Genomic DNA, 12,651 nt, shown 5'->3' with positions numbered 1-12,651 from the left:
AGCTAAGAGTTTACTGCTGATAGATTATTTTCAAGCAGGGCTCCCCAAACTTGTCTGATCATAAGAAAGGCCTCAAATGCGTGTGGGATTCAGAGGTCTTACCCTACAAGATTCCTGGGTCTCACTCTGTTTGGGTCCTGTTATGGACTGACTTCGTGGTTTGAAGCCCTAACCCCTAATGTGACTATTTCGAGATAGGGCCTGTGAGGAGGTTTAAAATCAGCTCAATGGGCAGGGCTGGTGGGGGGCACAACCCGGTAAGGCTAGTGCCCTCATAAGAAGGGGAAGAAATGACAGAGCTCACTGCCTTTCTCCACCACATGAGGACACAGCAAGAAGGTGGCCATTTGGTAGACCAGCTTATTGAAGTGGGAAAACATTTTTAAACAATAAAATAATGAAAAAAAAAAGCATGTGGCCTGTGGGAAGAGAGTGTGAATCAAAAATAAACTAAGTTTTCCCAGTGACTGATGGACCCTCACTTCAGCCAAGGGCATTCCAAAGTTAACCTGAAAAACGAGTTCAGGCCATGATGGGAAGTGGGGGTTGGATGTGCCCCATTATACCGTCTTCCCATTGGAATTCAGGCACAGCTGACCAGCATTCACCTTAAAACAGAGACATGCCAGGCGTGATGGCTCACACCTATAATCCCAGCACTTTGGGAGGCTGAGGCAGGAGGACTGTTTGAGCCCTGGAGTTTGAGACCAGCCTGGGCAACACAGTGATACCCATCTCTACAAAAAATAGAAAAACCTAGCCAGGTGTGGTGGCATGTGCCTGTGGTCCCAGCTACTTGGGAGGCTGAGGTGGGAGGATCACTTGAGCCCAGGAGGTCGAGGCTGCAGTGAGCTGTGATTGCACCACTGCCCTCCAGCCTGAGTGACAAGAGTGAGACCCTGTCTCAAAAACAAACAAACAAAACCAGAGACCTTAAGACTGAGAGAACAGACTAAGTCTAATAAGAACTACAATCTATTTTCTCCAAAGCCTGCTACCTGGAGGCTTCACCTATATAATAAGGACCTTGGTCTCCACAACCCCTTATTTTAACCCAGATATTCCCTTCTATTGGTTCCAAGTCTTTAGATAAACTCTTCCAGCCACTGCAGTCAGAAAACCTTTGAATCTACCTGTGATGTGGAAGCCCCTACTTGGAGTTGTCCCACCTTTCTGGACTGAACCAATGTACATTTTTTTTTTTTTGTTTTGGAGATGGAGTTTCATCCATCATCATGCAGTGGGGTGATCTTGGCTCACTGCAACCTCCGCCTCCCGGGTTCAAGTGATTCTCCTGCCTCAGCCTCCCGAGTAGGGTGGGATTACAGGCATCCGCCATCACGCCTGGCTAATTTTGTATTTTAAGTAGAGATGGGGTTTCTCACGTTGGTCAGGCTGATCTTGAGCTCCCGAGTTCAGGTGATCCACCTGCCTCGGCCTCCCAAAGTGCTGGGATTACAAGTGTGAGCTACCGTGCCCAGCCATATCTTACATGTATTGATTGGTGTCTTATGTTTCCCGAAAATGTATAAATCCAAACTGCAGTCTAACCACCTAGGGCACACGTTCTCAGGACCTCCTGGGGCTGTGTCACGGGCCATTGGTCACTCGTATTTGGCTCAGAATAAATCTCTGCAAATATTTTACATAGTTTGACTCTTGTCATTGACAAGAGGGTCTGATTCAGTTGGCATCTAGATCTTGGACTTCACAACCTCCAGCACTAGGAGAAAATATGTTTCTGTTTTTAAGCCACTTAAGCATTTTGTGACTGTAGCCCAGGCAAACTGAGGGAGAGCCCAACGTTTGGATTTGTAACAATTTCCCCAGGTGATTCCAATTATCAAGCAAATTTGGTCAACACTGTTTTAAACCAGTGCTTCCCTAACGTGAATGTGCAGATGAATCACCTGGGGGTCTTGCTGAAATACCAACACTGGTCCTGCAGCCTTCGTTGGACCTTGAGTTTCTGAATTTCTAACAGGCTCCCAGGCAATGGCTGACACCACTGGTCTGTGGGCCACACTTTGAGTAGGAGACTCTGAAGTATGTATTTCAGAAAGAAGAAAAATTATTTAATAAGAACTGCCCAAGATGTAAGAAGAAAGATGCATAACGGAATTCATGAGGATAGGGGAAGATCTGAGTTAACATTGACCATATTACATAGTAATGTGGCTGATCTGTGGTAGGTAAAAAGTAAGATAGAAACCAAATTCTTGGCTGGGCCTGGTGGCTCACGTCTGCAATCTCAGCACTTTGGGAAGCCAAGAAAGATGGATCACCTGAGGTCAGGAGTTTGAGACCAGCCTGGCCAACATGGCAAAATCCCATCTCTACTAAAAATACAAAAATTATTTGGGCGTGGTGGTGGGCACCAGTAATCTCAGCTACTTGGGAGGCTGAGGCAGGAGAATCGCTTGAATCTGGGGCGGAGGTTGCAGTGAGCCAAAATAGTGTCACTTCGCTCCAGCCTGGGTGAAAGAGTGAAACTCTGTCTCAAAAAAAAGGCAAAGGCCAAGTGCGGTGACTCACACCTGTAATCCCAGCACTTTGGGAGACCAAGGTCAAGAGATCAAGACCATCCTGGCCAACATGGTGAAACCCCATCTCTACTAAAAATACAAAAAATTAGCTGGGCGTGATGGCACGCACCTGTAGTCCCAGCTACTCAGGAGGCTGAGGCAGGAGACTCGCTTGAACCCAGGAGGCAGAGGTTGCAGTGAGCCGAAATCGCGCCACTGCACTCCAGCCTGGCAACAGAGTGAGACTCCGTCTAAAAAAAAAAAAAAAAGAAAAAAACCAAGTTCTTAATGGCAATAACATGGGAACAGGGTGGGTAGTGGTGCGAAGAGTTAAACTGTTCTAAATGCTTGTATTGTTTGGAAGAAATAATAGAGATATTGATTACTTTAAATAAGCATAAAAATTTAAGGTAGAGCAGTTCTGCTTTTTGCCTAGGACGTCAAAAGCTGCAATTGAATATCATTTCCTTCTGTACAAGAAAAAGCCAAATAATCTACAAAAAGCACAACTTTTTGGAGCCCATCCAAGACCTGAGGTCAAAGACAATCAGGTAAACAATTTCCGAGTGACAAGGCCCTCCAAGGAAAGGCTGGTTATGTAAATTATTTCACTTTGGCCAAGACCTGAGAGTAAGAGGTGTTCCAAGTGGGTCAGAAGAAATCAGCTAAAATTTTTCACACATTCTTACAGGCCCAGTGTGGGCTGCTACATGAGTCTGGAGTAGCTGGGAGCCCCCATCACGAAAAGGTTTTCACTCACTCCATGTTGTGTCCACGGTCTTACCCAGATGCCTACGAGAAAGACTGGGGCAGGTCTCAGAAGGCTGCAGAGAGCCTCCCTTGGTGGCCCAGGGATGGAGGTAGGGACCTGCTTTGGCTGAGACATGAAACTATACTCGTCTGGCAGGGAGCAAAAGCTTTAAACCACTGAGGCAGGTGGAACCCCTCTCACGCCCAGGGACCAGGCAAATCCCCCGTTCTGTAGGACGATCAGGAGTAAAAATCCTCGGCCCATGGAAGGGCAGGAGATCTTTGTGGGCCCAGAATCCTAGACTGACATCAAGCAGTGGTCTCCTGCCTCTAGAGGAGGGCTGGGCAACTCAGGCACAGGACAAAGCTTGGTTGCCATGGGGATGGGGTAGGGATGCCAAGAGGCGCATCCCCAGCCCCAGGTATACTAGGCCTGCCTAAGCCTGAGACTGGGCCATGACACCAGAGAGCCCCCAGCTCCAGCCCGAGCCTAGTACTGACCAGCAACAGCAACTCACCACTCGCAGAAGGACCAGGGCATGGGGAAGATGCCCTCTGTGTCATGGGCATCCAGACTGCTGAAGGCCAAGGCTGGAGCAGGCAAGAGGAGAGAACTGTCTGGTCCCCAGGCTGACTTCTCTAAGCGCAGGGAACAGGAGCTCATTGCTGGAGAAACGTGAGTCTGAGGTGCACTGTGGGTAACAACGGCAGTAGAACCCGCAGCCAGCTAACTCCTAACCAGAGGAATTCAATCCCTCACACTCACGCACTGACGGAAGAGGAGATGTACCTAATTCTGTATATTAGGAAACCATCCTGCATGTACCATTTCAAAAAGACTCATATACCAAATGGTGCAATGTATTATTATGTAAAAATTTAAACACTATTCATGAGGCGCCTGATATTATGTTTTGACAAATATTGGAGTCTGCAAAGAAGTATCTCAGACCCTCCCACAGCAGTGTATTGTGTTGATGTTGCCAATAATACAATTACTAATGACAGCAGTAGCGCTTACGTTCTTAACAGTGTGTTCCAGGCCCAGTGCAAATGCTATTCATCTCAGTTTCTACTTGTATCGTCCATTATCACACTGCTAGAAAGAACTACCTGAAACTGGGTAATTTATGAAGAAAAGAGGTTTCATTGACTCCCAGTTCCTCAGGCTGTACAGGAAGCGTGGCTAGGACGCCTCAGGAACTTACAATCACGGCAGAAGGCAAAGGGGACGCAAGCACGTCTCACCATGGTGGAGGAGGGGAGAGAGAGAGCGCGAAGGGGGAGGAGCTGCACACTTTCAAACAACCAGATCTCGTGAGAACTCACTCACTATCACGAGAACTGCAAGAGGGAAATCCGCCCCCATGATCCGATCACATCCCACCAGGCCTCTCCCCTGACACACAGGGATTACAATTTGACATGAGATTTGGTGGGGACGCAGAGCCAAACTATATCATTCTGCCCCCGGCCCCTCCCAAATCTCATGTCCTTCTCACATTTTGAAACCAATCATGCCTTCCCAACAGGCCCCCAAAGTCTGAACTCATTCTGGCATTAACTCAAAATTCCGAGTCCCAAGTTTCATCTGAGACAAGGTGCCTCAGGCCTAATGGGCCCATTTGGATTTCGGAGGCAGCACAGTCCTCGTTTGGGTATGTTACTTCAGCCCATTTATCAAGTGATCCAAAAGGTTGCCAGTGTTGAGTGGGGTCCAGAACAGGAGCAGGCTCTGCAACAGGTCCAGGCTGCTGTGCGAGCTGCTCTGTCATTTGGGCTGTATGACCCAGCAGATCCAATGGTGCCTGGAGTGTCAGTGGCAGATAGATAGGGATGCTGTTTGGAGCCTTTGGCAGGCCTCCGTGGGTGAATCACAGTGGAGCCCTCTAGGATTTTGGAGCAGGGCCCTGCTATCTTCTGCAGTTAACTGCTCTCCTTTTGAGAGACAGCTCTTGGCCTGTTACTGGGCTTTAGTGGAAAGTGAACGTTTGACTATGGGTCACCAAGTCGCCATGCGACCTGAACTTCCTATCAGGAACTGGGTGCTTTCTGACCCATCTAGCCATAAAGTGGGTCATGCACAGCGGCATTCCATCAGGAAATGGAAATGGTATACACATGATCGGGCTCAAGCAGGTCCTGAAGGCACAAGGAAGTTACATGAGGAAGTGGCGCAAATGCCTTTGGTCTCCACTCCTGCCACCCTCCCTTTTCTCCCCCAGCCTGCACCGATGGCCTCATGGGGAGTTCCCTATGACCAGTCGACAGAAGAAGAGAAGACTAGGGCCTTGTTCACAGATGGCTCTGCATGATATGCAGGCACCACCCACAAGTGGACAGCTGCAGCACTACAGCCCCTTTCCAGGACATCCATGAAGGACAGCGGTGAAGGGAAATCTTCCCAGTGGGCAGAACTTCAAGCAGCGTACCTTGTTGTGCACTTTGCTTGGAAGGAGAAGTGGCCACATGTGCGATTATGTACCGATTCATGGGCCGTAGCCAATGGTTTGGCTGGATGGTCAGGGACTTGGAAGAAGGATGATTGGAAAATTGGTGACAAATAAATTTGGGGAAGAGGTATGTGGATTGAGCTTTCTGAGTGGTCAAAAACTGTGAGCCTGGGTGCTAACCACAATTTGATGATGCCTCCTTATGATCTAAACCGTATGATAAAGAGAGAAGGGTTCACGGACCAGGTTTATACACATGAGGGGCACTCCAGTCTTGGGGTTGGACTTCTGTAAAAAGCCAGATGTAAATATTGGAGGCTTTGTAGGTCACATACATGCTTCATCTCACCTGTTCAACTTTGCTGTCCTAGCAGGAAAGTAGCCATAGATAGTACATAAATGAATGGGTCTGGCTGTGTTCCAATAAAACTTTATCTACAAAAACAAGCAAGGGGCCAGATTTGGCCTATGGGCCATAGTTTGCCAACCCCTGTACTAGAAAATGAATACAGTTGCTTTGGAGGAGTAGAATTCTAGGATGGACATGAGACTGTTTTTCTCACTGTCATTTTTGTAAAAACATTTGATTTTATAAAAGAAAGTTTATAACTTTAAAAATAATTAAAACAAAAAATCTAAGATAACTGTCAAAAAGACAGAAATACAAAACTTCCAAGTTAGTTGAGGGAAAATAGAGGAAATAATGATACGTTGATCCAAAACAAGGCAAGAAAAGAGAAAAAGAGCATGAGACACACAAAAGAACGCAATACGAAAAACATACATTTTAGTCGTCCTGGTAATTATAAACCAACAAAATCCTCCAATTAAAAGATAGAGAAACCCCCAATCCAGCCATACACGATTGAAAGACACACATCTAAAGCTAAGGAGATGAAAAGTTTCAAAGAAAAAGAATGAGAAAAATAGAGAAAGCAAATGCTGAGTACTAGTTATTCATGTCAGGCTCAACAGGATTTAAGGCAAAAAGCCTTGTTAAGTCAGAAACGGTGACTACACAGTTTCATGAAGTGAAAGATATATTAACTTCATATGTGTATCTTAATACAATATTAAATTTATGAAACTAATTTTATAATTCATACCTAAATTTGCATTCACATAGTAATATAGCCTTAAATAGGTAAATTAGGTAAGATTTGATGTAACTACAAGAATGGGTGATTCTTTAGTGCAAGATTTTAGCATATACACTTCAGTACGTGATTTTAAGAAATCATTTTCTTGATCTTTCAAAATCTTTCATTCTTTTGAGATCAAGAGAATGGAAAAAAAGCCAATATGTAGAAGACTTGATTGATCTAGTGGATGTATATAGACACCATCACTCAGCATTTGGTGATTGAGCCTGTTCTGCAGCACACAAGGGTTGTTTATAAAATTGATCAAGTGTTAGCCCCAAAGCAAGCCCAGCAAATATCAAAGAGCCACATAAATAATGGCATAAACCATGGTTTCTGACAACACAATTAAGTTAGAAATCAATAATTTTAAAAAAGTAACTAAAAACTCATGTCTGGAAATTAAAAAAATTTCTAAATGACTTATAAGCCAATGAAAAAGTCATAATGGAAATGGGAAAATGCATAGAAATAAACGATAACTGCTTAGAAAACCTTCCACAAACAATCCTGGACTGAGGCCAAGGTCAGCTGTGGAGTCATTCCTGGTGGAGGGTCTTGAGGCACAGGGGTCTTGAGGGGGGAACAGAGAGCTCTGCTGCCCTGGAGGGAGGGAGGGAGTCCAGGGCCCGTTTCCACACTGGAGTGGGTGGAGGCAGGCTTTGCTGAGATCCATGGCACCGTGGGGGCACTCCCGAGGCACCCGGCTGGGCAGGGAGGGTCTCTCTGGGATGGGTGGCCTCAGGCCCCTTGGCACGACCCAGAAGAAGAGAGAGGCCTCCTCCTACCCCACAGCTGGGGGTGTGTGTGGGGTCAGCCTTGTTTTATGAAAGCCTGGAAAGCAGGTGTTTTGAGCCCAGCAGGCTCTGAACAGAGCTTCCCTTGAGCTCTGGGTTCCTCAGGGTGAGTGAGCCTTCCCCTCCCCCACTGCCCACCGCCCATGGAGGTCGCAGGGCCCCTCTGTCCCAGGGGAGACCCTAGAGGGCCAGGGGCTGCGGTCTGGGCAGCAACCACACTGTACAGTGTCCAGCCATGCAGCCCCGGGCCGGGACGCCCTGCACATCCACAGGCAGCACCCACTTCTGCTTCACAGACACAGCCTCCCGAAGGGGTGGAGGGATGGTCCCAGGCAGTGCGCAGGGCTCCAGACATGAGGGAGCATTCTAGTAACACAGGCTGAGGCGCCCCATTGTTGGACCTGGGGTGCGAGGTCCAACGTGAGCTCTGAGTCCGGTTCCTGCCACTGGGGGAGCGCACTGCGCACCTGCCCCGGGGGTGAGCATTGCTCCGCGATGAGTGCGCGCTGCCTGGTCTCAGAGGGACGGGGCTATGCCTGCGGAGGGGCTGGCAGGGGCGACTGGAAGGTGACCAGGTCTACGGGTGCCTGGGAGCCCCTGACCCGAGAGGGCAGAGCAAAGGAGGGGCCGGCGTGGGGGTGGGGGGAGTGTTCCTGGGACAGCCCGAGGTTCCAGCGAGCAGCCCTGGCCACGCCTTTGTCTCCGTGGGACCCCAGCCTGGCCCCCTCCCGCGGTGGTCCCGTGACCTGACCCCGCCTTGAGCGGGGCGGGGGCGGCAGGACCCTCAGGTCTCTCCGCAGGATGGCAGCAGGGGAGTGAGGCAGCCAGGTGAGCCCGGGCGGCGAGAGGGACACGGACGCCGGTGGTCCCCAGCCGGGGCTGCGCGGCCAGGCAGGGAGGGGGCGGGCGGAGGGGCGGGCGACGGGTCTGCGCCCCCCACCTGCCCGGAGTCCGGCGGAGGCGGAGGAGGCGGAGGCGGGCGGGTGCAGAGCCGCAGCAGCAGCAGCGCGCGCGAGTCCGGGCCAGGGCAGAGCTTTCTGGAAGGGACCGCGGGCTCCCTGCAGGTCAGTGCCCCTCCCGCCGCCTCTGAGTCCGCAGCTCGGCCCCGGGAGCCCCTGGGTGCCCAGTGCAGAGCCGCCTGCCCCATCTGACGGGCGGGCTCGGGCTGGGGGCAGGCGGACCCTGCAGCAGGTGCAGCGGGGCGAGCGCGGAGAGCGGGCGCGGGGACAGGCGGGGGCGGGGCACCCGCACTCACCTCTGCGGTCGGCGTAGAGGACACCCAAGGCCACCAGGGCAGCGGTCACCAGCAGCAGCAGCAGCAGCAGTCCCCCCTCCAGGAACCCCGGGCGCTTCTGCCCTGCACAGCCGGAGCTCTCCACCATCCCCACGGGGCCTTCGGACTTCCCCATCAGCAGGGTTCTGGACGGGAGAGCACCGCGGAGGAACCTGCAGGCCCAGGGCAGAGGAGAGGGGAGAGGGGCGTGGAGCTCCCCGAACCTGGCCCGAGGCCAGAAGGGCCGGATGCTGGCTGGGAGCGCTCGCTGGGTGCCTTTGGAACACTCTGTTCCCGTCCCCGTCTCCAAGCCCATAACCCTGGGTGACTGGGTCCCGGGACTTTCCACACTACCCCTGGGCCGGAATCGCTGAGTGCATGGAGGTTCTAGGACTGGGATGCTCCCAGCTTGGGGTCGCAATCTGGACCCAGGAGGCTCAGCTCCTGTGCTGTCAAGGGACCCCTGCAGTGGAGCCCGCCTGGGCTGCTCATGCTGGGTGTCTTGGAGCTGTTCGGGGAGGCCACTTGGGCTTCTGGGCTCCCAGACCACCTTTCCTGTTGGAGCCCAGAAGCCAGTGATGGGCGACACCAGAACGGTAGGTACCCACACAGGCGGTGACTACGTGGGCCAGGAAGGGATCTGCAGGGCCAGGCAGGCTTGAATCTCAGCCTTGGCAGCCACCTGGCTGGTGTGCAGCTCTGGTCGTCCCCTGACCCTGTTACTATGGAGGGGACACCTTCTGGAGCCAGCAGGGCAGTGGGCAGCACTTGAAGACACACACGGCTGGGCACAGGCTGCTGCTGTAGGCAGGACAGGGAGCTGGGCAGGAAGGGTTGGGGGCACAGGACACGGACTCGGGAGGCTCCTGAGTCTGCGTACTCCAGTGCGCATGTGAGTATGCATGTGTGGGAGTGTGAACCTGAGTGTACACATGTGTGCAAATGAGTGTGTGCATGTGGTTGGGCGTGTGCATGTGTATGACTGTGTGTGCGTGTGTGCATATGTTCTGATATATGATTGTGTACGCACACATGTGCACATGTTCTGGTGTGTGCGTGTGCATGACTGCACATAAGTGTGAACGTGTGCATGTGCTCTGGTGTGTGCATGTGTGTGACTGTGAATGTGCACATGTGTGCATGTGCATGATTGTGTGCGTGGATATGCACGTGTGTGTCTACACTCGTGTGTGCATGTGTGTGATTATGAGTGAGTGTGCACGTGTGTGAATGTGTGTGACTGAGTGTGCACGTGTGTGCATGTGCTCGCATGTGTGTGCATGATTGTGTGCATGGATATGCACGTGTGTGCATGTACTCGTGTGTGCATGTACTCGTGTGTGCATGTGTGTGACTGTGAGTGTGCACATGTGCTCTTGTGTGTGCATGTGCATGATTGTGTGCGTGGTTATGCACGTGTGTACGTGTACTCTCATGTGTGCATATGTGTGACTGTGGGAGTGTGCACGTGTGTGTGCTCGCGTGTGTGTATGTGCATGATTGCGTGCATGATACGCACTTGTGTGCGTGTACGCTCGTGTGTGCATGTGTGTGACTGTGTGTGTGCACATGTGCGTGTGCTCTCATGTGTGCATGTGCATGATTGTGTGCGTGGGTGTGCACGTGTGTGCGTGTGCTGTGGTGTGTGGCTGTGCATGTCTGTGTGTGTGAGCGTGCACATATGTGAGCACATGCATGGATGTGCATATCCCTCGCTGGCACTCGGAGCCCTGCTGGGAAGCTGCCCGGCCCTAGGGAAGCGGCTGGGTGCTTTGGCCTTCCAGCACTTTCAGTCGTCACACACAATCACACACCTGCTGTGCTGAGCCCCAGCTTAGCCCTGTACCAGGCAGGGCGGATAATGTGGGAGCAGCGAAAGGAAGCCAGGCCCAGTCCTGCCTGCGGGCGGGTCAGGGACTGGCTGCTGCGACTGCCAGCACCTGGGCTAAATGTGCTTCCGCCCCCCTGTACCCCACCCCCCCACCCCCCGCTGTGGACTTTGCCTGAGTTCTGTCCCTGACTCCCTGGGAGATCCTAGACGTCCCTTAGCCTGTCTGGGCAACACCCTGCAAAGGCGGCTCGGCCAGCTCATTTCGGTGACTCCTCCAGGGCTCCCTGACCTCTGGCTGTGTGAGGAGCAGGGATGGGGACCTGAACCTCACTTCTCTCCTCCAGGTCCCTCACTCCTCCCTTCCTGTCCCCTCAGCCACCTCTCTCAGTCCCTGGCCCTGTGAACCGCGGCGTTCATGCATCCACACACTCTCAGACGCTTCCTTTGACGGCCTCTGCTGTGCCCCTAGACACCCCTGTCCTGCCACTGGCTGAAGCTGAACTTTGGAGTCATCTGCCTCACTTGCCTGCGTCCACGCCCCACGCCAGTCCTCAGCCTCCAAGCCCATCTCAGTTGGACCCTTTCTCATTGCTGCCACTTGCTGCCTGTTCCAGGCCCCATCACCTCCCCCTGAGGGGTCTGTCTCACCCACTGATCCCCACCACAGGGGCCCAGGGGCCTGTAACTAGCGTCAGAGGCTGTCACTCCCTGGCCCCTGGTAGCCAAACCCTTGATGGAAGAGCCGGGCCTTGCCCTGATGTCAGGACCCTCTTTGGCCCTCCTCCCCTCTCACTATGCCCTCCCCCTACCCTCAGGCAGGCCCCCCAGGTTTCCCCCCCCACTCTCCCCACCCACCCAGGCAGGCCTCCCAGATTCCTGCCAAGCTCCCCTTCCCAGTGGGGCCTTCCTTGGCCCGGCCTCGGGTTCAACTCGGGGAGCCTCAGCCCCTCCCCTGCTCTGTGTCTCTCCAGGGACTCCCAGCTCCACCTCCACATCTCCTCGCTACTTCTGCAGCCCCCTGGGAACGTCAGCTCCACGGGCAGGGGCTCCCTCTGTGGGGGGGCAGCTTCACCTAGACTGGCACCCCCACCCCAGAGACCTCGGTCATTAACTGTTGGGTGAATGAATGAATGAATGATGAATGAATGGATCAATCATTTGGACAAGTCTGAGCTGAGCTTCCATGAACTTCTTACTTTGGTCAGAATTAACGAATCTGCTCCTGCGTCCTGAGTTCATTCTGTCCTGCGCGTATCCACAGACGGCTCCATGTGCCCCACGGCCCACGCGAAATACCTTCAAATTGAGCTGAGTACCCTGTGACCCACGGCACACACGAAATAAACACCTTCAAATTGAGCCGAGTACCCAGGGCAGGTATGGAGTGTCTGCTGAGGCGAAGGCACTGCGGCTCCCTGGGGATACTCGTGGCCTCTCCAGGTTACTATGGATGGGGGACAGTGGGTCCTTTGGGTAAGATAAACCATATGCCAGAGGGGGCTGCCTGCCCTGGCACAGGTGAGACTACACACAGGACGCCCCGCCCAGCCTCGTGAGAAAGGGTCTGAGCGCCTGGAGAGGGTTTCAAGGCCCAGGAAAGCAGGCCGGGTACCCTCCTTCAGCACAACTCACCTTTGCTCACTCAGGAGTGGCCGCCACCCACAGCCAGGCCCCTGGAGACTGGGTCCCAGTGGCTTGGAGCTGGGGTGAGCTGGACCAAGTGAGTGGATTTCCAGGGACTGGGATGGGAGAGCAGTGGCTTAGGGCTGAGTTGAGGCTGCCTGCAGGCTTCCGGGCCTCCTTTGTGATGCAGGCATGGGCTCCCTGGAGGCAGTGACTCCTGCTCACAGTCAGGAGGTTCCACTGGGGGTGTGGCAAGG

The 12,651-nt window shown here is 52.8% G+C and overlaps 1 protein-coding gene across 21 annotated transcripts in view; it reads right to left on the bottom strand.

Moving 5' to 3' along the window:
- The window catches only part of MMEL1 (membrane metalloendopeptidase like 1), a 41,722-nt gene extending 29,071 nt beyond the window's left edge, over nt 1-12,651 (bottom strand). For 7 of the 21 annotated variants that reach the window (XM_054443583.1, XM_054443620.1, XM_054443553.1 and 4 more), the window contains exons 1-2: nt 12,404-12,651; nt 8,923-9,113 (exon numbers count right to left, since the gene is read on the bottom strand). In XM_054443583.1, the coding sequence (XP_054299558.1) occupies nt 8,923-9,076 (154 nt within the window). In that variant the 5' untranslated portion in view covers nt 9,077-9,113; nt 12,404-12,651. Of the gene's footprint in view, nt 1-8,922; nt 9,114-11,967; nt 12,216-12,403 lie in introns of all 21 variants that reach the window. The other 14 variants (XM_054443612.1, XM_054443604.1, XM_054443671.1 and 11 more) reach the window with 5 other exon arrangements.

The sequence above is a fragment of the Pongo pygmaeus genome, chromosome 1, assembly GCF_028885625.2.
Source record: "Pongo pygmaeus isolate AG05252 chromosome 1, NHGRI_mPonPyg2-v2.0_pri, whole genome shotgun sequence".
In the NCBI taxonomy this organism is placed as follows: Eukaryota; Metazoa; Chordata; class Mammalia; order Primates; family Hominidae; genus Pongo; species Pongo pygmaeus.
This window is presented reverse-complemented; position numbering and strand designations above follow the sequence as displayed.